Here is a 26,471-nt window from a genome sequence, read left to right on the forward strand (position 1 = left end):
TGATTTATTTTTTTAGATTTAATTTTTATTTGATATTTCTTTTATTTTATAATATAACATTTTCATTTTTTAGAGGTAATTTCAATAGATCAAAGGTAAGTAATTCGAATCGAGCCTTTAAATTTTACTTTTCGCAATTAAGACAACCGACAAATTAAAATGGTACCGAAAGGGCAGTTCAAGGGTGTTAATCATTCCTTGACTGAAACCGACTCCCGAATCCGACATATTTATGGTAAAACGCATATCATGTAAGATAGTGTCCGATCAACCTAAATATTTTTTAAATGATCGGTGGTGACTCTAATGTGTTTTATTTAAGTCAAAACCCAATTTCGGGCCCACCCTAAAGACGACCGCGACAGTGTAAACTCCTCAAACCATTTTTTAATTTTAAAAGAAAAACCCAATATTAGTCAAAACGAACCCTTAAAATCAATTTTTTAGTTTTTCATGATGATACAACAACTTGCTGACTTCGCTTGTTTGTTTGCATTCATTTTTAGACCCTAATAGCATATGCATACTTGTGATTGTTTGTATTGATCTATATATTCGTGATGTTTTAGTTTATTAAGTGGATTGATTTTTTTTTCAAGAATTGTATGTTAGTGTTTGGTAAAGGTTGGTAGATTTCTCCCAACACCTCACTGCTTTTGCATGATATAAACTCTATATCCGGGTTGTCCCTTTTAGTGGGGGTGAAATTAACAACTAATTCGTAGGAAATGTTTTCTCATGTTAGGCATGGCAAATAGCCTTCGTGGTCCACACTTTATGCCTTCGTAGGATATGTTTCGCTGTGGAAAACTCGATAAATCGACTCTAAGTAGCCTTCTTAATCGCAATGAGAAGGCAAACCGAAGTGTGAAGACCTCCTTTATGAAGAACTTGAAGAACATAATGAAGAAGAATGCTTTGAACACACAAGGGCTTTGAACACACAAGGCAATCACCACTTGTAAAAATGAACTCTCGTTGTATTATTAATAAAAAAAATATGTCCTAAAAGGGTGAATGGAGCCTATTTTATACAGGGTGAGGAATTTCATGAATCTAAGTAACTATTAAATAAAATAATAATTATAAACTAAAGATAATGTTTTGATTTTATCCTAATTTCTAATAAAATATTAATAAATTAGAAATAATATTTGAATTCTATCTTAATTTCCTAATAAAATAATAAATCTAATCATAAAAGATAATGCAATATCCTATATTAAATTATATTATAAATAATCAATAAAAATATTAAAAATTCGTAATATTTACAAAATCACGTATTAATCTCGTATAGAAATCTTTGCATGTTGTCTTCACTAAAATTGACGTATATTGATTTCTCGATATCGGATTGATGCGATTAGAGAACGTTAGAAAGCTAAGAGACAATCAGTCGTAACTGTAGAAGACATCTCAACCAAATAACACATGTATCCCATTCAAAAACTCGTCTCAATTCTGTTGATATTCTAGTCTTCTTTTTCAAGGCTTGGATGTGTGGATCAATTGGAAGGTTAGTCCATCTTCCTTTGATGTGAGTCTTGTGGTGCATGTTTGGTCACTTAACTATTTTTTTTCAATATCGTACCTAATATTACATTTTAATTCTATTTTTGTCACATATTGTTAAAAAAATTAACATTAATTTGGTCACTTGATTTTTTAAATTTATTCATCGTTTGGGTGACCAAATCATCCAATATAACATCCCAAATTCTCTAAAATGTACAAGATTGATTTAGGATTTTACAAAACAAGGCTTGACACCTTTAAACCAAAAGTTCTTTAAAGCCAACAATATCTATCCAAGATTATGTTTAAACTATCCTTTATTCGAAGCTTCGTTAAAAATAAGTATAAAACGATTTCTTTATATTTTAAAATACTTCTAAAGATTGTACCTTTCGTAATCTGATAATTAAAATATTAATTTATGTGTACTACATTTAAAATATTCAATTAAAAAGTTGTGTACTACATTTTAAAAATTAAATTTTACTCACAATGCTTGTTAATAGAAACTTAAAACTGAATTTAGTTGATTTATAACATCTTTCATAAAAACTGTGTTCAAGAAATTTCTTTTTGAAGGTTGTGATCAATAAATTAAAGTTTCAGAATTAGTATTTTTCCTTAAAATATGATTTTGACAATTATATATGATGGTTTTTTTCTGAACAAACAAAAAAACATGGTTGTAAGTTGTTAATGGTACGTTGGGCAAGTGGGGGCAAATTTGTCTGAGAAGAGAGTAGAAAACAAAACTATTTAACTCCATTGAAAATAACAGGATCCTAAGGTGTTATTTATTTGGCAAGAAGGAATAAGAGGTCATTGTACTTTTCAAAAAAAATTAACGTGTCATTGTATTATTATATTTTAATATAATTTTTTAACTTAGAAAATAAATTCAATGTAAACCTTTGAATAATGTTTTCTTCTCGTTAGTCGTTATGGTGTTGACGTGATAGTTCAAGATATTGTCGTGACAATTCACGATACTGACATGACAGTTTTGAGTGTTAGATTAACATTGCGGATGACATGACAAATATGTTAAATTGGTAACTCTAACATAACAAATGAACTACCACATCAGTATCGTGAACTACTAAGTCAACACCGTGAATTAGCTCACCAGTATTGTAATGGTAAAAAATAAAAAATATATGTCAAAGGTCCACATTGAGTTTATTTTCTGAATTAAAGGGTCACATTGAAAGAACAATAATACAAATATCACATTAATTTTTTTTTCATAAAAGTACAGGAAGTTATGCGGTCTTTTTACCTATTTATTTTCTTTTAGAAAAATAGTGTGGCTCAGTTCGTTAAAGAGTATATTTTATTTATTTTTGTATTAATTACTTGTATTTGATTTATTAATCGCGGCTAATTTAGATCGACTATCTCAACTAGTTTACTTCATTCACAAACGTTAGGATTCGAATTTATGACTTTGCTTTAGAGACCTAGTGTTCTATCTTACTATACCAATTGATTGTTGATTTTAAGGGATATATTTTAAATATTATATTATATTATATTATATACCGTTTTTGAATTAGGGATGGCAATTGATGTGGATAGCTTGGCTTCGAGGTAAGGACAAACACCCAAACAATCCTTTTCTAGGGAGCGGGCATACCATGTGAGAACGATGCCTCTACTACTTTATTTATTTATTTTTCTTTGCTTCAAAATTTTATATTTTCATTGATCACTTAGATTTATTTGTGGTCCAATAATTATTTCTATTTTTATAAATTTAATTTTTTTAATTTAAATAATTTTCATTTGCCATGCTATAAACATTTCTATTAACACAACTAGTTTTTATCCATATTTCTATTAACTAATTTATGTGTATATATATTAACTAGTGTTAGTAATAACTACTTATTCTACGACTTTTCTATTTTAATAAGATAAATGCAATCAATAACCATGGATTCAAATATAATTGTAAGTTTGAATATTTAATTACAATATTATTTAAAATTTAATGTTGTAAATATTTATTTTAATAGTTGATGAGGTTTCTCGTTATTGTTATAAGAGTTACAAGTTTTTTTAAAGAATTTTAAATAGTTATAAGGTAATATATGTTCAAAATTCTTCTTAGTTGTTGATAATGTACGTACCTTGTAAACGTAGTTACTTGAATGTGAAATTCCTAGATAGAATAACACTTTCTTTTATCTCTAATGCCACTTGAAAGATTCTTAATTTCAAATTTAAATTTGATCATATTAAACCATATATTTTTATATAAAAATATATAAAAATTATATAAAAATTTAAAAATTTAAGGTAGAGATTAACTTCATCAACTCCCTCTCGATTGATCCTTATTTGTAACATGTAAACTAAATAAATGTTGTAATTATATTCTTCAAAAAAATTAGAAAATAAGACTAAGAGATTGTCACATACTTTATGATGGAATGGTGGTATAATTTACATAAAAGTAACATCATATATGTATTTTAAAAGAAATCAGGGTTTTCTCCCTTTAGTCGTCATTAGTTTTTTCTTAATTTTTTTTTATTTTTGATCTACGGTGACATCAATTTTAGTGTTGATCGTCGATATTCATTGTTTTTCCTTTATTTTATTAAAATGTATCTTTAATTTTTTTTAAATAGTTTTATTTTAATGATATATTTTCTTCTACTTTTATGACACATTTTCATCTATCTTTATGGCACGTTTTTGGTCGTTTTACCATTATTTTCATTTATCGGTTAGATTTAACATTATCATGACTGATTAAGATGTCGTTTTATTTGCTGTAATGCTGATCTTCCATGCTTTGGACCTTCATATTGGATTTAGATACACTACTTGCGTTCGTGGATAGTATTTTTCACGTCACTCAATTTTGATTTACAATTTGTCCGTGGCCTTTCAAACCCATTTGTAGTAGTTCGTTTACCGATACAGTCAAATCTGTTTGTATCTATCTTTTATTCGAGTTTATTTGGTTATGCTTTTTTAACCTTTTCATGGTATGATCACTGTAATCCTAAGTGTCTAGTTTTCTTGTATTTAGAAAAATGTCTTTATCATGTATTTAGTTTACTATTTTAGTTATAAACTTTTATTATAATTTAGATATTTTTTATTTTTAATAAATTAGCTATCTATATAAAATACTTTTATATAAGAAATAAAAAATTATAAATAAATATAGTTTGGATCATTGTCCGGAAGGGCCGACTTAGGATATAAAATATGTTCGAAAAATAATAGTGGGTATCATTGAAAGAGAATCTAAAACGAGGCGATAAACCTTCAAAAATATGGTTAAAAATATAAGTTTTGTATTCTCTTGGGCATGTAAAGATAACATATAAATTTCTTTTTTTTTTTTTGTCGTAAATTTAACTACCGGTAACCTTATTTCTTTCCATTTTATTGTGTTGTTTTATCTAAATGTTTCCATAGAATAAAACTAATGGATTTAAATGAGTTTCGAATTAGTTGTAAAATATCAAATTAAAGTGAGATACAAGCAGTTAGTATTATTAAATGACCATCCAGCTTAGAGCACAAGGTTCTTATCCTTAGGGTCGTGGGATCGAGTCCTACGGAAGGCATTTCATAATTCAGAGGTCTCCTACGGAAGCTGTTCTCAACTTGGTTTTGGGGCAGTCTACTATCCTACCTCTCCCTTACCTCATTACATATGAGAATAAGGGTCAACTAATAATTGTAAACTAATTACATAATTTGAACTTTTCTTACTATATTAAAACTAGTCACTTTATATCATATAAGGACCATACATGGAAAAAAGTTAAAAATCCAACTAAAAGACTTGAAAAAAATAGATACGAACAAATCTGATTGCCACAAAAGGGAATTAAACTATTAAAGACCACCGAGAACTGTAAATCAGAGCCGAGCGTCGTGAGAAACTATCCACGAACGCAAAATCACTATCTAAATTCAATCCAAAGGTCCCTAGCATGGAAGATCAACAAGATTTCAAATAAGCGTCATCTTGATCAGTCGTGGCATCGTCAAATCCAACCCCGAGAAAATATAAATAAAAGAACAAATAAACGACCGAGAAAAAAACTAAAAAACATGCCATAAAATCATTAATAAATGACTAAATGAGCAACACATATAGAATTATTCTTATTAAAAAATAAAAAAAATCAAGAGAAAAAAAATCAAGAAACGACAACCAATATTAAAATCAATATCGCCGTCGATTAAAGAAAATCAAAAAATAAAAAGTTGATCCAACTTATGAAAAACGATACAAATTTAAAGAAAAAATACTTGTGTTTTTTAATACAATTGATATGATTTCGTATTAATGAATGCCAGTATTTATCAAAGGATATAAAATTCGATTTCCCTGCAGCAAATTACAGAGTTGTCAATTTGGTTATCTCTTCATGGAATAGCCATGGTTTTATCAAATAAATTTATTGCATTCGAAGAGATGGTTTAATGGAGCTGACAATGACGCTCCTTATGACTTGTTTACTTAGTTGGTGAAATATTTTTTATTTAATAAAAAGTGAAAATCGTGAATTATTGAAGACCAATCTTTTTGGAATAAATAACTATTCCCGTCACCACCTAATTATTTAAAGGAGGCCTCATTTAATATAATCATAAAATATTTCGGTTATTAAATCTGAGTGAGCAGTGTTCACATCCAATCTGCTACGTGGGACCCACCCTTGTCATCGTCCTAAATAATCAGAACCCAAAAGAGGGAAAACAAGCCGACCGTCCTCGTTGTTCTCTCTCCTTCACCTCCTTTCTCGTCTTCGGTTTTAGGGTTTGAATCCCTGAGCACCCATTTGTTAACGTCCCCATCTCACGCTTTTACTCATAGAATCTGTTCTTCAGTGCTTTTCGCTTCTCGTCTTGTTTCTTCAGGTAATGCCTCTTTCTCTTCATCCGAGTTTTACGTTTCAATTTGATGAACGCTACAGTTCTTTAGGATGCAGGAGGTTTTGGTGTCTGGGTTTCTCTTTTAATTATTTTTCTGGGATGTTGGGCTTTGATTGACAGTTGACGGCTTCTTTTTCTTCGTATGTTTGTTGGCTCAGTGATCTTTTTTTTAAAGCTGGAAACGGAACAAAGTGTAGTTTTCAAATTTGGATTTGGCTTCGGGTTGTTTTTTTTAATTTTGTTTTTGTGGAAGAAAAATAATGTGAAAAATAAAAATAGAATTAAAATTTGTGTTTGCCTGTTTGGCTATGTAGTTTGAATATACAACTTTTTCGATTAACGGTATATTGTTAGTTTAAATATAGTATGTGGTCCAGTGATTAACCATGATACATTAAAAGAGAAAAAGACAGTAAGCTTGGAAATTTAAATTATTGTACCTAATTTGATTTTGTTTATTTTGAAATTTTAAATTGAAACGCCATGAGATGCTGGTGTGATTTGCTTATGTTTTTGTATCAATTTTGTTATATATACATATGCGTGTATTTGCTTAATTGTTGTTTTTGCGGCCTTCATATATGCTTCTGGTTTTAATTGTTTTCCAATTGGGTGATTGTATTTAGGTTCTTGAAATATATGGGTTTAGTTGATGAAGAAAAGGTGACAAGTAGCTATGAATCCGGATCTTTGAAGTTGGTTGATACAGAAACATGAATTAGTATAAATTCAAGGGTTGATATCCATACCTTTTATTTTTAGGATACTTCTGAGAATAATTTATACTGCGGAACAGTTAGATGGGTTCATATTCTGGTACTTGTGAAATAGTTGAAGAATGTGAAGAGTCAAAGCCGGAACATCATTCTAAATGGCTGTACAGACCGCATTCAGGATTGGGTGTGGGTGACAAAGGTGGAAAGCGTAGTTTGCTGAAAATGGGATGTAAGGATTCTCTCGAAGAGGATATTAATCAGCTTTTTGAAGCTATCAATCTTAAAGGTCCAAAAGGATTAAGTGTTTCATACCAGGGAGCAAGCTCAAGCTTATCAAAGAAAAATGCTTTGAAGAAGCCGATTGCGGTGGGGATGCCCCACTCCCCTAGAATCGGTGGTTCAGAGTCTCTGTCTTTGAAGCAGGCGTTAAGGGAACTTTGCATTTCTAAGGCATCAGAAATGGCTGTCGTGAAACGGTTATCCATGTCCACTAGTTCTCCTACGGTTTCTGAAGCTGGAAGGATAAGAAGCTTGTTCAATTCAGTAGTAGTTGAACCTGCCAGTGGATCTGGTCTTTGCAGAGATGAAAACAAGGGGAGCATGGTTGAAGTGTCTCTGGTGCCTGAAGAAAGCAAATCAACTTCTTCTAGAATGATTGCTGTGCCGCATGAAGCTTCCCAGAATAGGTCGTTGGGCCAAAGCGCTAATTCTTCGCCTCAGTTTGCTTGTGCTAGAACAAAATTAGACCTGGCACTTCTAGATCAACTCAAACTGATGTTTCTGCATCAATAAAAGTTGGAACTCAAGCTCCAAAGGCAGAGCTGCATCGGAATGAGAAGCATACTTCTGCATCTTCTACGTCTTGCTCTTATGCTGATGGTAATATGCTAGAGCCTGAAAATACTATGCCTGCTTCAAACAAGTTAACAGAAAGAGCATCAATACCAAAGTCGGGACGAAAAGGCAGGTTGCGTGCTGTTGCTTCTTCTAGATCAATTAATGGTAACAGAGTAAGCAGGATAACAAGAAATGCCCCGCGGGTGGCCAAAATAGTAGTTAGGAGTAAAAGTAATGGAAAGATGAAAATAAAACAGGATTCCTTTACTGCTTCTTGTGCTGCTAATATTTCCAGTGAAGTGAATAGCAGTTTGGATTCCACTGCAAATCAATTAGTTTGTCAGAGATGCCAGTGTTCTTTGAAGAGTTCAAGTAATGAATCTAATCAAGAATCTATAAGGTTGCAGTTGGCTGGTATTAGTGCTGAAGTAAGCTCAAGTCATCTGAATTCTGATGTGAGCAAACCTACGTTGGTTGAGAATGACTTTAATAAAAGCCATGCTTCTGTTCCCTGGGCTAAAAAGAGCCCAAAATCCAGAGAAAAGGAACACTTCTCCCCAAGTTCTAGTAGCCTTGGTGATAATACTGGCACAAGCATCAGTGATGACAGCAGTTTAAGTAGGCCTAGCTGTAGCAGCAGACCACACATGTCAAAGGATGTAAGGTGGGCGGCCATCCGCCACATTAAAATGCAGCATGGGGTCTTGGGGTTGTGCCATTTCAATCTTTTAAAGAAGCTTGGTTGTGGAGATATTGGGACGGTATATCTTGCTGAGCTTATTGGTACAAACTGCTTGTATGCTATAAAAGTCATGGACAATGAATTTTTGGCAAGAAGGAAGAAAATGCCAAGGGCCCAAACAGAGAAGGAGATACTAAGGATGCTTGATCACCCTTTTCTCCCCACTTTATATACCCAATTTACATCAGATAACTTGTCATGTTTAGTGATGGAGTACTGCCCAGGTGGGGACCTGCATGTTCTTCGGCAAAAGCAGCCTGGGAGATGTTTTCCTGAGCCAGCAGCTAGGTAAGATGCTTATATGTTGACAAGTCATTTTAAATTAGGTTTACTTTTACTTTCAGAATTGTAAATGAAAAATAAGATGGTTTAAGTTCATAGCACATGTCTGGAATATAATGTAAGAGGGCTTAAGTTCCTAAGATATGGTTGGATAAGTCATATTTACAGGCAGAACTTTTGATCTTGCATCTTGTTGGTCATTCATTCAGTTTGAACATCTAAAGCACAATAAGTTTAGCATTGTATTAGTGGCTTATCTGGTTAAAGTTATGAAATGGTTCAGAGTAGCTATGATAGGTCATAGGTGAGATGTTTTTAGTAGTGGTGGCTTGTCTAAAATTGACTTTCTTAATATCAGTTTTTAGTAGTTTCTGCTAGTCTCTAGGTGATCTTTTTACTAGTTTTCTTTGTTGTGCTGACTTGTGTGTAGTAAGGCATAAAGAAAGTGTGAAATTGAATGAGTGTGTTCCGTGCTCTCGTCTTTTTTTCTTGTCATCAAAACTGACATCAGAATATCTCTGAACTGGTTATATATGTTATTCTACATGCAGATTTTATGTAGCTGAAGTCCTGCTTGCTTTGGAGTACTTGCACATGCTTGGAGTAGTTTACCGCGATTTGAAACCAGAAAACATTCTAGTTCGAGAAGATGGCCACATAATGCTATCAGATTTTGACCTTTCACTTAGATGCACAGTTAGTCCAACACTCCTCAAATCTTCATCACATATGGATCCTGCTAGGATATCTGGTCCATGCACAGCATCTAGCTGTGCAGAACCCTTCTGCATCGAACCACCGTGTCAAGTTGCATGCTTCAGTCCTAGGTTCTTGCCTGCTGCTGCAAAATCAAAGAGGAAGCTAAAAGCCGACTTTGCTGCCCAAGTCAGATCACTGCCACAGCTGGTGGCTGAGCCTACTGATGCAAGATCCAATTCTTTTGTTGGGACTCACGAGTACTTGGCTCCTGAGATCATTAAAGGAGAGGGTCACGGAGCCGCTGTTGATTGGTGGACCTTTGGTATCTTTCTTTACGAGCTTCTCTATGGTAAGACACCTTTCAAAGGTGCAGGGAATGAAGACACGTTGGCTAATGTTATGCTGGAGAGCCTCAAGTTCCCGGACCACCTACTTGTTAGTTTCCAGGCCAGGGATCTCATCAGAGGGTTGCTGGTAAAAGAGCCAGAGAATCGCTTGGGAACAGAAAAAGGCGCTGCCGAGATCAAGCAACATCCTTTCTTTGAAGGCTTGAATTGGGCTCTGATACGATGTGCTGTTCCACCGGAACTACCGGAGTTGTATGAATTCGGGGTTCCAAGCATGATGTCCCCGGAAGCAGAGGGCAATTATTTGGAATGTAAAGCCACGGGAGACCACCTTGAGTTCGAGCTGTTTTGACAGAAAATGTGTATTGTAAGGCATGAGATACCCTTCTCCATGGTTGGCCACGAGTGAAGAACCCTGAGCCTCTCTTCCCCTGTTGTAATCAAGGATGTGTAGCTCATGATGTATATTTAATTGGGAATTGTTGGTAAAAGTTGCTTGTCATTATTATCACACACCAAAATATTTTAGTCTAGCGTAAGTCGCACATGCTCACTTCTCTCTTTTCCCACGAGTTCATCACTCACCACCTCTACCCTTCAGTCCTTTTTTTTTTAATTATTGAAACCATATTGAATTAAAAAGTATAAAAAAATTGTAAACAAAAATCAAAAGAAGTATTACAAGCTATAAAAAATATATTTTAGAAAGTATTATAAAATTAATTTAAATTTAAATTTTTCCTATACAAGTCATTAGTTGTTTCTCATTAGTCTGAGTTTATTATCATTCTTTAAATATACTTTTAATATGATTACTTTTTTTTTATTAAAGTAACTTCAAATTTTCTGATTTTAATTTTTAATATTAAAATTTATTCTGATGATGTAAAAATGAAAATTGTTAGAAAAATATAAAAGAAGTTACATTTTCTAAATAAAATAAAATAACTTTAAAAAATTGAATATAAATATTATCTCATAATCATATTAAAATGATAAAAGAATATGCATACTATCTAAATACTATTTATTGAAATGATAAAAGAATATACCAACGGGTTTGATTCAAGCGGTAAACAACTTAATATCGCTTAAGTTCTCAGGTTTGAGTAATTGTGTATGTAAAAAATCATTGCTAGGAAAATCACTCACCAAAGTTGTGTGTGTGACCCGAGTCAGTCTAGATTAGTCAATTCGCCTTGGAACTGAAAGAGGAACCAAAAAAAAAAAAAAAGGAAAAGAATACGCATACTATCTAAATACCAGCATGATTGTTGCAAGAGTACACAGGACATTGATGCATGCTTGTTGCAAGAGGACTACGTACGTGAAGCGGTTGGATCTACTAGTTCATTGGGTTGTGCTATATTACTCCTTGCATTTTTGAGTATACAAATTCTGGGGTTTGCTTTGTTCATCATGGTTTTCTTTTCGGTGATTAATAATGACCATTATGCGGTACGAAAAACACGCACCTGATATCTCATATGATTTTGCTGGTGCTGAAATCAACAGATCATTTCATTGGAAAAAGGGTAAATGGGCAACAAATCCATAAAAATTTAACATTACTGATTATGGATTATTAGATTGTTCATATAGCATTGGGCATAAAATTTAAGTTCATTAAAATGGAGTGGAAGAATTCCATATAGCAGAGCAAATATCTTAACAAAATATATGAAACCAAAAAGGAAACAAAGAACTACATGATACCGAATAACTAAAGCCTTAAATTCAAAAGAAAATCTCTGTAAACCAAACGTATTTGGACCACTGAATCTCTAATCGCGGGGTTGTTTTTAGTCTAAGTGACTGAAACCCATATTCTGCAGCACAGTGAATAAAAATGGAAGTTGATTAGTTGAAACACATCTACCTGCGCATGATATTAATAATTTTGGACCACAACAATTGGAAGTAAAGTAGTGTTATAGAGTTATTACATCATCGGACTCCTCTTCCTCTCAACTTTCTCTTCCTTGGTCTCAGCTGCAGCTGGAGCAGCTCCTGGTGCAGCAGCAACACCACCACCCCCACAACGAAGTGAGGAACAGAGGCAAACTTTTCCCTCCCAGATGCAATAAGCTCAGTTATATCTTTGCCCTTCACCTTAGATAAAAGAAACTGAAGCCTCTCCTCTTCAGCTTCAGCCCCAACTATATACACCATTATATGAAACAATCATCTCCTCCGAACATATTAACAATTGAGAGAGTAAAGCAGCACGTTTGGATAGAGGAAATATGAAGTTACCGGAGTCAAGAATGTTGTTGATATCTTCAGCTGAAGGAAATGTGTTGCTTCCAAGTAGAGCCAACAAATATGCACCAACAACCTTCATTTGCTTAAAGCAAACTGAGAAAGAGAAATGTCAAAACCCAAATAGATCAGATGACCTCATCCTTAACCCAACTGTTATTATATGTAATGCAAAATTAGGGTTTTAATTGGAGAAACGGGAGTCTTTTAGTTCGGTTTTTCCCCTTGCCCCGGGCGGCTAAATTAATTGGCCTAATAGTTCAGTTTCGAATTTATTTTATAATCTACGATAATGCTACAGTGCAACATAAATTCGTTAAGTCGACGTAATGAGTTTGGTCAAAAAATATTTTTTAATGGTTTGAGGTCCGTGAATCCCACGTGAGTCAATATTATAATATATTTCTATAGACTCGTCACGTCGATGTGACGAGTCCTTTAGAAAATTATTTTTTTATTTTTTATTCAGTAATTATTTTAAAAATAAAAAATTAAGGAACTCGTTACGTCGACGTGATGAGTTTATCTTAAATTAAAAAATAGTCGTTTATATCCATTGTGCAACGGACAACTACAACGGTCAGATTTCAACTGTCAAGGCAAAACTTGTCACCTCGAGGTGGCGAGTGTGGTGGGATTTTTGAAAAATATACTCATTTATACCCGTTGGATTTGGGATTATAAATAGGAGTTTGAGGTTTAGATTTTTATTGTGTATTGTTAAGAAACAATTGAGAAAAAAATCATATTTTTGAAGAATTTCCGAAAAAATGTCTACCGAGATGAAATGTTACGCCTTGATGCTATTCATATTTCTTCCACTGAACTTGGTTTGCAAGAAGAACGAGTCATTCATCAATGACGAGAGATATTAAGAGATCTGCATCAGCGGATTATTATATATCTACAACAATTTGGGTTGTATCCAGCCACATTTTTGTGTTGTTTTAAGGTGAATCCGACATTGATTTTGGCTCTGATTGAACGTTGGAGGCCCAAGACGCATACTTTCCATTTTTAGAATGGTGAAGTGACAATTATATTGGAAAATGTCGCTTACCAATTTGATTTTTCGGTTAATGGTGCAACACTAATGAAGACAATGATTTCAATCGATTTGCTATTATTTAGGCAGTTTTAAGAAAAATGTCACCACCAGAGGTCTTAGACGAGTACAAGATACAAATCACTTGGTTGGAGTGTGAATTTAATGTGATTAATGACTCTACCGAGGAGGAGGTCATATTTGCAGCCCTAGCGTATCTTCTCCGATTGATTAAAGAGATATTGTTATCGGATAAATGTAATACCCAAAATTTTGGATAGTGACCAATTTGAATAAATTGAAAGTTCAAAGACCAAAGTGTAAACTTGGCAAAAGTTTAAAGATTAAAGTGGTAATTTCCCCAAAAAGATATTTTATTCCATAAATGAAAAATTTAACCCAAGAATGAAGTTTTCGTGTCACTCGGATTTTTTGTACGGAGTTTATATTAAAAGCTTTAAAGTGATAAAGATTGAGAAAATTTTAGACAATTTGATCGAATCAAATTTTTGAGATATTTTAAAGGATGATAGGTCAAGGTTAATAATTTCATTTCCATGCCTTAAAATGGTAGGATTTAATATGGATCATTGGATTTAGGATTGATTTTCCATGTTAAATATGAACCGTTGGATGAAAATGATAAGATTATAATTTCAGAAAAGTGCAAGGGCAAAGTTGGAAACTAATTAATTTTCTTATTCATATTTGACCTTTGGATGAATAAAATTACTATGTGGCATGGTAATAAACATGAGATTTCAAGGGCAAAATGATTATTTGGCTTTAAATGAATTTTAAATTCATTTTTACCTTAAATGACAAATGGCTTTAATTAAGGAAAAAGAAAAAGCAAGAGGTTTCTCTTTTCTCTTTGCTGTGGGGTTTCTAAGATAAGGGAAGTATTTTCTTTTGATTTTCAAGTTAATTTATTAGGATTTTGAATGAGAGCATGAAATAAAAAATTGTTCTACATAAAATTCTCTATCATATGGTACCGTTTGTTCATCTTGAAACCCTAAGTTCTTGAATTGGATGGATGAACAGGATGTTTATCATGGACACTTGAAGTTTGAATTGAATTTGAAATGGGATTGTTTGTAGATGTTTGGAAGTAAAATTCATATCTTAATCAAGTTGGAAATCATGCCTAAAGTTGTATTTATGATTTAACCTAAGGAAGAAAATTAGGGAAAACATGGGAAAATTGTACTAAGGTTAGAAATGATGAATGAATGATTCTACAAGCTTTAGAATAAGGATCAATTTGGAAGTTTGTAAAGTTTAGGGGGACCAAATCACAAAGTATAGAAAATATAGGTTTGAAATGGAAATTGATTGGAAGTTGACGTGTAATGTTTAAATGTATTGTTGGAATGCTTGAATATGTTGTTAGAAGCTTGAATTTGAAGTTAAATAGAAAGGAACCATTTTGAATAAATTAGAAATATTAGGATGAATTATAAAAATTCATTTTAGTAATTAAATTGTGGAATTAAAAATGATTATGTGAATTATTCATTGATTTGAATATTAAGGGACTTGAAGCTGTGTTTTGAAGTATTAAGGTTGGCATTGATCTTAGGAAATGGAATTAATATCGAATAAATGTTGAAAGAACTTTTAGTTATTTTATACTAATATTCTCATATGTTAGTAGGACTAACATGTACTTTGAAATATATATGTTTTGTAAATAATGTTAGTGTAGATAGTGATCGAGACTGAGATCGTAGCAAGCTAAAAGCAAGCGAAAAAGTACAAGAGTGAGATTTATACCAATAGTAAAGGTTTGTTAGTAAGGTATTCAGGTGAGTGAATTCTCACTTATATTATTATATGAGTGATACAAGGAAGACTTACGATGAGTCAACCTTGAATGTTTTGGAAATGAAAAAGAATTTGAATCGTATTATGATATATTTTCATAATGCTTTACTAAATGGTATTTGAATGATTTCGGGTATGAACTGCCCAATGCAGTGTTTATAAGATTTTGCTATATACGTATCGATGGATGCTTATGGTAAATGGATGTTATATGTTATGATATAAAGCCCATTGTATGTGAATTGAGAGTTATTGATACAATTGGCATGCCATGAGGTTGAGTGATCATTAATTCTATATTGGTACATTTGTGTACAGTTTATTGGCACTACATGTGCATTATAGGATTCATGATGTTTTGATGTTGTGAGTTACCATATTTGATTACTGATTTCCTGTATAGTGATGTTATGTTCCACAATACCTATGCATCTGCTTAGCACTAAAAGTGTAATTTAATACTGATAAAAAACTACATATTGAACCCACTTATCTAACTCACATACTTTACATTCTCATTTGTTATATATTGGATTATGATTTAAATGAAATTGAAAAGTGCAGGTTGACTGATTCAATTGAAAGTAAGACATTCATTTAATATTCTGATTTGATTATATGTGCTTTATATTAGAATTGTTGTTTTACAGGGAGTATGATGAAAGAACCCCTTTAATAAGTCTTTTTTATATGTTCATATATTATTATATGTTATTTTATGAACAATGGTTTATATGATATTTTATATATCGATATGTTTTATTTAGTATTTATAATGCCTCGTTAAGTGTTTATTTACCGTGTGATGGTTTCACGCGTAAGTAAAGAAAGAAGAGTGGAGTAAGGAGCGTAGTTTTGCATCACTTTTTGAAGATCAGCTCCACTATATCAATATGACATCTTTTTGATGTTTTTGATATTTTTAGTTGGCATGTATATTTAGTGTTGTGTTTGCTCTGATATGAGTATGATAAAATTGGGCTGAACTAATAATTAATATATACTGACTTATAATGAATAGTATTAAATACTATTAGATATAAGAAATGGTTTGCATAGTTAGTATTATATTAAATTATATTTTAATTGCTATTTGGATGAATTTTAATTAGGTAGTTTCACTCTTTATATAAAATAGTATTGAACTACCACGTTACTGCATGAAATCAAAATTGAGTTGAATATTAAAATATTACATTTTTATTTACGCGATTAAAATATATTTGTTTATAAATGTAAAATTGAATGACTTTTAAACAAACAAAATTTTACCGATTTTTCCTATGAGAATTGTTTTAATTTGTGATGTGACATCTCTAACTCGTATTCGGAGACAAATACATGAAAAGGGGTGATATAATAAATATGGTAATTTTACGCACATTCAATATATTCCGATATCGAAAAATTTTACTAAGTGTCAAAACACTAGCTGGGGCTCGGTCATTTTGGCATTTTTATAGTGGGATTTTTTGAAAGGTCAAAGTTGTGGTGTACCGTTTCATCTTTGCTACACTTTGCGATTGTTTAGATGCACGTCGCAGATAGTGTTGCGATTATTTGTCTCATCAACCAATTCCTACACAAATATTTGATATGAACGCGTTCCATGGAATTGACATCGTGAAAATCATAAAGATAATTCATCGAGGAAGCATGTTGTATTTTAAACAACTAAAATAGTATTAAATTTTAAACTCAATAAAAGCAAATATATTTTAAATCAAAATTCTAATTAAAATTACAAATCAAATTAAAAACAAATAAAAATATTTTAAACTCAAATCAAATAGTATTAAATTTTATTATAATAATATCATATCTGATTCAAATATTTTCTTTTTCAGTCCAATTATGTTCCTTATTCTGACTCTATCAGAATTTTCTCCTTATACTGTCTCTTGTATTTTTTTTTCATATCTTCTCTCCTTCACGTTTACTTTATTATGGGCAGAGATGTAATAAAGTTAGAATAGGTAAATCCATGAAATTTCCATTTCTTTCGACCATGGGATTTAGGGATGAACCGATGGGTTGGGAGGACAATTTTTAAAAATTCTGAATAACTTTTTATATTATAAATAATAATTTTTTTGGTTATTATAATTTTATAAATTTTTTACTTAAAAAATAATATAAGTTTATTCCAACATAAATTTTATGGAAGAACATGGACTAAGGTTTGAATGGGCTCGCTAGTACTCATTCTACACATAACATTGGAAAGTTAAAAAAATAAATTGATAAACTACATATTTAGTACTTAGTCTATTATTTTTGTTTTGTTTAGGTACCCAAACTTCATGACATTATCTTATGATGACACATCAAAATCATCATTAAGTTTTTAATGGTGGGTATCAAAATGAAACCTAAACTAATTATTAGGTATTATTTTGAAAAAAAAATAAAATTTGGGTACCAAAATAGAACAAAAATAATAGTTGAAGTACTAAATATGTAGTTTACCAAAAATAAATGATGTTATTCGGTTGTAGTGCAAGTAGTTTAGCACAATTAAGTCCAAAGATGCCTCATTTACAAGTTGATTGCAAGGATTCTAGTATGAAAAAACAATTATTTGTATATCCATCGTTTGGATAGAGATGAGATTGTGTCACTCAACTTTCAGAATAAATCTTTACCTTTTACTCTTGATGGGATTAAAGATAAGAAGGAAGAACCAAATTATGCAGAAAATGGTCCAATAAAGTAAAAAAGAAAAGAAAAAGGACCAGATTTTCATTTTTCATGCAAACATTCTCATAATACAAAGCAGTGACTGATTTCCTAATGGCTTATTGTAAAATGCAGATCAACAAAGTGATCCTATTGAAGGCAAACTGTTCCTCCATTGTTGGTTGCTATCTTCTATTCATTGTTGGTTGTTCTCAAGGGCCACAATGCGCCTCTCTATCTGCATCAGGAATTGAAATTTACTGCGCAAGAGGCAGTATTCATGTCTGATGGAATTGAAGGCTTCAACACACCTGCCATACATAAACATATACATATTTATCAACTATATGGCCTAATAAAATTCAAAGTGAACTCATGGTTCCGAATTTTCAGACTCTCACTCTTCCTTGTTCCGCTCATATGAAGCTTGCCGGAGGTTAACACAAGCGAGTTTCAAGCGATGCGCGCCGATGCTGAGAGATCAAACACAAAAAATCATTTTAGGAAAAAATACCATATTTTGAAAATAGCATAAAACAGAACATTTGAGCAAATAGGTGAACATCTATATTACCTTGAGCTGCTTCCTTTAAGTTGATGAACATGAGAATCCAGTTTGCTAAAATCAACATTCTGATAATTCCTGCAGCAATATGGATTAGTTTTAGGATTACATGCATCAACTTTCTAACATAAGGTTAAAATGATAACATCAGAGATTACAGATATCTGTTCATTTCAGTTATGATCCTCTCTGCATCATTGCAAAACAAAGTGATCACTTCATCCACAAAGTTGGGATTACTGGAGTCCTGTAAATCTTGAAGTTGACTAAACTGGTTGTCAAGCACTCCCTGGAAAAAAAATTGAAAATTTCCAACCCTCAAAATCATCTAATAACTCATCTCCAGAAAATAGGCAAAACCCTTTCAAGTACACAAGATCCTTTCTCAAGAAATGAAATCAGTAATTACTTTCTTTTTCTTTGTTACAATTGGAATCTGGAACATAAGAAAGAATTAGCATGGTACCTCATCGAACATAGATTGAACAAAACTCTTGTACTGATTCTTGAGGGCGGCTATAGCCATTTGATTCATTATGAAGATTTAACACCAAACCCCTACTTGAAACGACTCAAGAAAACTGAAACTACTTTGATTCGTGTAACGGAGGACTACAAGAAAACAGAAACTAGTTGATTTAAATAATGAAGGAAAACAGGAAAACAAACATGCCTGTTTCCAAGCCTAGAAAGAAGGGTGGAATTAGATTAATCTGTTTTCTTTACTTTTTCAGGGACTTTGGCTTTCTTTTTATGTTTAATGTAAAAACAAATGCTCAAACTATAATGTTTTTCCTATTTAGTTGATTAAACTTTTTTTCGTTCAATAAAGCGTCTAACGTTTTCAATGTTATACTTTTAGGTGCATCGACCTAGCGGATGGTACATTCCACTGTTAAGTGCACGTGTCACCTTAGAAAATTTTATTTTTTAAAAAATTAAAATTTTATAAAGGCGACACATGTCATTTAGCGACGATAACGGTTCATACACCTAAAAGTTTAACGTTTGATATATTAGGTACCTAGATTAACCAAAATTAATTTAGGTACCTAAATGAAGAAAATATACTTTGAGCACTTATTTTTATATTAACTATTTTTTATTATTTACTTTATAGAAGTCAAAGTCAAATAGTTTAGTTTCTCCAAAAAGATTTGGTGCGTGCAGTTGCCCACCTGCCCTCTCTCGTGTGCTTCATCATTGCTTTCCTCCTCACACTTTTGTCAATTGGCAATTTGTCAAATCACTTTTCATTCCCATTTAACTAACATCATGTACACCAGAGTTGACCTTTGACGTTTGGTGTTTTAGGGCTCTTATATTTTGAGTTAATATTTATCTATTTTAATAATATCTTTTAAGTATAAATTAAGTTACCTTAGTAATTAAACGTATTAGATCTTTTTAATAAAATTATGAGTTTGAATTTTGGTGTTTATGAATAGAACAAATTGGGTTGAGAATGTCACTCCATATTAAACCTATGTAGCATATGAGCAAGATTAATCGATTAGTATATCAAATATCAGTGGTTATATAAAAATAATAATATAAAATATAAACGATTAACATTCAAAAATTAAAATATTAAATTCGTCCATTTAAGTTGTTTTAATTCGATTTTTAATTCAAATTTATCAAATTCATAAACTAATATAATTTAGTAAAAAGATTTAAAATTTGAAACAAACCAACTAAAAACTAACTTTCAATAATCAATAAAATAATTATCCAAAATTTGATTATAATTAACCAAAAAAATTGATAATAAATATGTAACACCCCAAATTCTAGGATAGTATTTTCAGGTTTACCCGATAGATAAATGGATTCCGTGAAATTCATATTTTAAGTCATTGCGCCGAGTTGGGTTTAATTGGGTTGAGTTCGAAGCCCAATTAGCCAAAAAGGTTATTAAATTTTGGAAAAATAAAAAGTACCAAAGGTGCAATTATCCCATTTTCAAAAGATGAGCCTATTTATTTATTTCATATTCTTTTCCCCTTTATTTCTTCGTATTTCCTTCTTCTCATTCTCCTCTCCAAAAGGTTAAGCAAAAGGTCAGAGTTTAAGCCTTTTTCATGCTTCATTTTCATTCATAATCCCTCTAGCAATATCGTTTTAATGAATCAAAGCCTTGGATTATTCTTAGCTAAAGAAAAGTGGGGGGTTTTTTATCCAAATCACCAAATTAAATGAGTGTGGCTAAGCAATGAGCTTCATTTCGAGTTTAAAAACCAAAGTATTATATTTCTAATCATTTGAAGTATTAAGTTTTCATAAATTTCAAGAATTTGCTAAGTTTTGAGTAATTAAGCATTTTAGGGTTTATTTTTTATATCATGATCAAATTAAGTTTTTGAAGTTATAAAGGCATTTGTATGCTACTTTAAGACCCTAATTAACTCCCTAAATTTTTATCACATGATTAGGAACCAAAACTATGGCCTTTAGAATGATTTTTGGGTGTAGTCTCAAGCTTAAATAACTTTTAGGGTTTGAATATCAACAATGGAATGCACAATATCGATACTGGATGAGTTGGGGAAAATTAGGGATTTCAGGCTAGAAGTATTGATAATTCCCCTCAGTTTCGAGACTCAGAGGGTTGGTCTCGAGACCAGGACAATTTTTCAGCAACATAATGCATTTTTTGTACCGATACTCATTGGAGTATCGATACTTGACCCTAGGGTATCGATACTACAAGTAGAGTATCGATATTTCTCACTTTGGATGGTTAGTTTTGACCCAGTTAAGGCACGTAAGAGCTAAGGGTGACCCTTAATAGTAAGACTTAGTTTGTGAGGGGTGAAAAAGGCCAAAGAGGCTTGAATACACTTGTAGGAGTGGGTTACACCTGAAGTAACCATAGTAGGCGTGAGGCGTTTAAGTTTTTTTCAGTCGAGCACATAACGAGTATCTAAGAATGATGGATCATTGTTGAGGATGTATTGATAAACATTAGGACAAATTCATCAGATCATGAGCTAGCAAAATTGTGAACTGTAGAAATATCAACAGATGGTGGTTGTACAATTGTCCCTCTATTTTTAGGGTGAATTAAAGGGAAACATAGTAGGAGTGACAAGAGTGTCGTCACTCAGAGTTAAACTCGGGTCAGGTATCAGGCTAACGAATTGTACAACCAGTGAACAGTAAATTCAAAAATCATCGTACAACCCTGAGAATACATAGAGGCTTTACCATAGGCAGAGATCAACTAAAACCCTCTTAAGTATCTAACGACCATCATAGAGCAACCTAATAAATAAAAGTAGTAACAAACAAATAAGCCTTCAAATAACGTTCTAGAGGAAAGAACGAGCAAGATAACAGCTAGAAGTAGTAATAAACAAGAATAGAAATAACTTAGATAACTAAAGAGATAAGTATAATAAAACTAGCCTTTGTGTGGCACTCGGGAAACAACCAGGAAACCCGAGTTACTTTAGCAGTAGGACGATTGTCTTGTTTGTTAGTATGTCCATGTATATACCAGTTAGTGCTACGACACTTCTTTTACCATCTAGGCCTAGATGCCCCAAGACTCGACGAGTAAGTTGGCAGGGTGTACGTTTACGATGTAGTTTCGGATCTCACACCAGATTACACACAGGTATAAGTAGGCTAGAGGGGTGTGTGAGCTCCATTATGTAACCCTCAGCTGCACCATGATGCCTACCTCAACTTGTGTGTTGCATATAAAGGAAATATTGATACTCCTTAGGTAGTACCAATACTCCCTGTTTTGGACAGTTTTATTTTACAGAAAAATAAGTCCCCAATGGCTTTAAACATCGTTCAACTGCTAGAAATTATCACAAACACATTCCAACTTATAAAAATAAGTTAATGACACTTAAAGAAGGTTATAACACCTATTCAAGGTCCAAACAATATATATCTAAAGTAAAGCCCTTTCACTCTTTATTTATTATTTTCTCTTGTGCATAATGATTTGAGTTTAATTGAAAATATTTAAGATTCATTCCTCTGAGCTCAATTCTCGTAAACACCTACCTTTAGAGGGTTTTTTTTTGTTTACATATTTGTATCTTTTGTAGTAGGGGAGTGATTCTATCCTAGCCTTTGAAAAAATAGAAATTTGTAAAAGATTACTCTTGAGCCTAGAAAAAGAAAGAACAAATAGTGTGGACTAAGGTAGTGGATGTAAACTTCATTGAGGAAATTGAACCACTATAAATTTTTGTGTAAATTTTCCTTTTACTTCCCCACTCCAAATTTTTCAAAAGGCCAATTCACCCCTTATTGACTTTTTTTTTTTATCTTTAAAGTCTAAAAATCCCAATAATTGCTTTATTTTAACTACTATCAAATTGAATCTACATAAAGATATATTTCTTAATATAATTATATTCAACCTAATATCACTTATCACTTTAATCATGTAATAAAAGATAATTTACGTTTTAGATTATTGAACTTAATTTCAACTTGCACCAACCACGTGACCTCAGTAGTTAAAGGTTCATTGTCAAATGATTGAGAGTATTGAACAGATACTGCCTTGTAGGGGTGTGCAAAAAGATCGGATCCGATCGATCCCATCTGTTAATCCAGTGATTCAAATATCCAAAAAACATTTAGATAATCAGATCATATATGGATCAAATAAATTTTAATTTCATATTATCCAAAAATCCAAAAATATATTGAGCTTTTAGATTTTAGATACCCTTTATCCCAATAAATGAGTAACTCATCAACCCATTAAAGCTCTAACCCAATAAAAATTACTATATTAATTATTTATTATGTGTAAGTAATTAAATATATATAAAATATATAGTAAAAGTATCGAATAAGTTATATTAAATCATAAAATTTAAAATTATTTTTTTGTCAAATTAAATTTTAAATTCGGATTGATATATCAGATTTGATCCAAAAATTCTGATATTCAAAATTTGGATATCTAATTTTTCGGATGTGATATAGATCACTATTTTAGGTATCCAAAATTTCTATTATCCGAATTTTTTGATTGGATCATATTCGATATTTGAATTTGCATACCCTACTGCCTTGTTTTTACTTCATATGCATGAAAAAAATTTAATTTCAACTTTTATTTAGATAAAAATTCTCTAATCTAATCAAATTAAATCATTTATCTTATATTATTAATAAATTAAGTCTCATATATTAATATCGTTAAATACTTTTACGAACAAATCTTAAATTAATATTTTTATTTAACATACTTTTTATATATCTATTGAGTTAATCGATCGACGAAATACCCAAGAGGGGGTGAATTGACAATAAAAATTTCGGATAGAAAATTGAAAATATTTGCACAGCGATTTAGAGTGGTTCGACTTTCTCAACCAAAGTCTACGTCCACTACCTTAGCTATCCACACTAAGGATTTTCCATAAATTACTAATTTGTCTTTCTTTTGAGGACAAAGAGTAACCTTACGAATCCCTCAAGAATTATACCACAAATTATTGAGAACACTCTCTCCCAAAGAGAAACTTACAAATTTTGCAAACTTACAGAAAAACCTCACAAGGCAAGATGTTTGCACAATTTAGAACAAAGAAATAACACTCAAGAATAAAAACAATTGAACACAAATGGTGTTCTTGAAAGCAAAAATAAATATTGAATGGAAATAGGGCTTGAATTGCTCAAACTTGATGTTTAAGGCTTTCTCTTTGTTTCTCTTAATTCTTGTTTCTTGTTGTTCATCAATTGCTTCAGAACTTGTTTAAATACACCTTAGATCAATTCTGAACGTTGGGGATCATTGGTGAAGTCAATAGAGCCGTTGTGGTGTGAATATCATTTAAAAAATCTGTTGGGAGCGTAGGGGTATCGATACACCTTCAAAGGGTGTCGGTACACCCAGTGTAAAATTCAAATATTTCGACCGTTATTTGACCAAGTGTATCGTTACACTAATTGCATTCAATGTTTCTCATAGCCAATTATAACATGAGGGGTATCGGTACATTCGGTTGTGTATCAATACCGTTATTACATTCGAAATTCAGGGGTATCGGTACATCCCTACTTAAAATTTATTTTTGACTCGATTAAGGTTCGAAATACTTTGTAAAAATTGTTTCAAAAATATTTTAAGATTAAAACATAATTTTACACTTAAGTAAGGATTAAAATTGACATTTGAAAACTTGGAGTAATATTTTTTATATTCAAATAATTTAATCAAATATATATTTTAAAATTGAATATAAAATCTTAAAATTCATTTACACTTTATTTACATCGAAACATCAAAATGTTTTCAACAATCTCCCCCTTTTTGATATAACAAAACATTTTAGTAATTTTAAGATTTTGTTTTTGAAATTTTTTTGAAATCAATTTTGAAAAATTACTCCCCATTACTTTATTCTCCCCCCTTTTTGTTAAATCAAAAAGACTCTATGAAAACTGTTTAAACAAGTTTTTAAGGAAAATAACCAATTGATTTATATTGATATAGCTATAGCTGCTAAGATCACAATCAAGAGAATTGTTAGCCATTAGTCCATAAACAATATTCATAAATGATGTGTAATGGTAATTGGTCATAATTTAACTAAGATGTAAATGATGCAAAAATTAATGAAATCAATATATACATGAAATTCAAACAAAACACTCAAACCATTCAAATAAATATATCCAAAATGCAAACCACACAAATCCAAAACATTCAAAATGTTTTAAAAATAAGTTCAAATTCAACCTATGAAAACTAAGCAAGGAAGGTTTAGTAATCCATTGGTAGGTCGGGAGGAGGAAAATGTGCTCGCATAGTAGCCGTATCGAGTGTAAGTCATTGAGCCTTTCGTCCATAGCATTAAATTGACGATCCATTGCTTCGCGGTTAGCTCGCATCTCCCGTTGATTCTCCAATTGTTGAGCCCCAATAGCAGTTAAGTGGGACTCTATGGATGCAAACCTCATGTCAAATGTCTCTATGAACGATAAAAAATATAGAGGCATATGACTCTTGCTGAACCGGCTCGTCCTCAGCTAGGTTAACGGGATCATCGATATCCCGAAAAGATCTTCAAGTTCTGGATCATCAGCAACCGGTGTCGGAGTAGCTCATGAGGAACTAGCGCCCGATGTTTTCTAGGTTGATCGAACCCATTGAACTTTATCCCCAGACCATCCTGATTTTCGCAAAGTTTTGAGATTTATTTGGCTTTTAAGAGGGATGACTACATCAAGCTGAACCCTAAACTTGGATTTAATAAAAAGATTACTAAGAAGACAATCATAAACTAAGGTTTCTACGTGTTTAAACGGGACGTTGTTTACGGTTTCAACTAGTTCAACAAAAATAATTTGTGGCAGGTTTATTTTCTTATTGTTTTGGATACAATGGATCCACCAAAGGTTAAGTGCTCTAAGAGTTGAGTATCTACCTCCGGATAGTCTAAACACCAAGAAATGATTAAATGAAGAAAACGTTCATGATGATTTGACAACATACTCGCACTAGCCTTGGCTCTATAAGGAGTAGCCACAATTTCTCTCTCGTTATCTAAGCCCTCATTATCTATACCAAAAGTGTTAGCGTTTGATTCGGAGTTAATGTGAATGTATTGGCCTAAAAGATAAGACTAAATACTGACAGTGGCAGTTTAGGACTCGTTTTGGACACAAACCGCATTGGAATAGAAAATGTGGATGAGTTGGTGATAAACGATAGGTTTAAGTTGAAAAAGTTTATCAAGTTTCCAAGATTGGAAGGTAGGAAGATATTTAAATTTCATATCGATCATAGCTTGAATATCTCTTTCGAATATTATAAGACTCAAATAGGTCAACAAACTTATTGTAGAGATTTTCCCGACGGTCAGGTTCGTTAAAACTAGAATTTCGAATAGTCATTTTGGAATCATTTGGGTTTGAATTTGGAGGTGGAATAGGAGGTCAGTTTGGAGGTTGGTTTGACCGACTAAGACGATGACGTAGGGCGTTTAGACATGATTTTAAATCGGAATGGGATAAGGATACCTGCAAGTTGAAAAACACATGTATG

The 26,471-nt window shown here is 31.9% G+C and overlaps 1 protein-coding gene and 2 pseudogenes across 1 annotated transcript; 1 reads left to right on the plus strand and 2 right to left on the minus strand.

Annotated features, from left to right (window-relative positions):
- The first annotated feature begins 6,238 nt into the window (after positions 1-6,238).
- On the plus strand, positions 6,239-10,622 carry LOC120181025 (annotated as a pseudogene).
- Positions 10,623-11,781: 1,159 nt separating this feature from the next.
- On the minus strand, positions 11,782-12,396 carry LOC120181036 (annotated as a pseudogene).
- A 5,539-nt stretch (positions 12,397-17,935) lies between these two features.
- Positions 17,936-19,169, minus strand: LOC120181072 (histidine-containing phosphotransfer protein 1-like). Its single transcript, XM_039186290.1, has 5 exons — positions 18,900-19,169; positions 18,592-18,722; positions 18,443-18,511; positions 18,270-18,341; positions 17,936-18,179 (listed from the first exon to the last, which is right to left on the minus strand). The coding sequence occupies exons 1-5, from the start codon at positions 18,966-18,968 to the stop codon at positions 18,065-18,067; spliced, it is 456 nt and encodes a 151-aa protein (XP_039042221.1). The 5' UTR covers positions 18,969-19,169; the 3' UTR covers positions 17,936-18,064.
- Between the last annotated feature and the right edge of the window lie 7,302 nt (positions 19,170-26,471).

Source organism: Hibiscus syriacus, unplaced genomic scaffold (genome assembly GCF_006381635.1).
Source record: "Hibiscus syriacus cultivar Baekdansim isolate YM2019G1 unplaced genomic scaffold, ASM638163v2 tig00112507_pilon, whole genome shotgun sequence".
Taxonomy (NCBI): Eukaryota; Viridiplantae; Streptophyta; class Magnoliopsida; order Malvales; family Malvaceae; genus Hibiscus; species Hibiscus syriacus.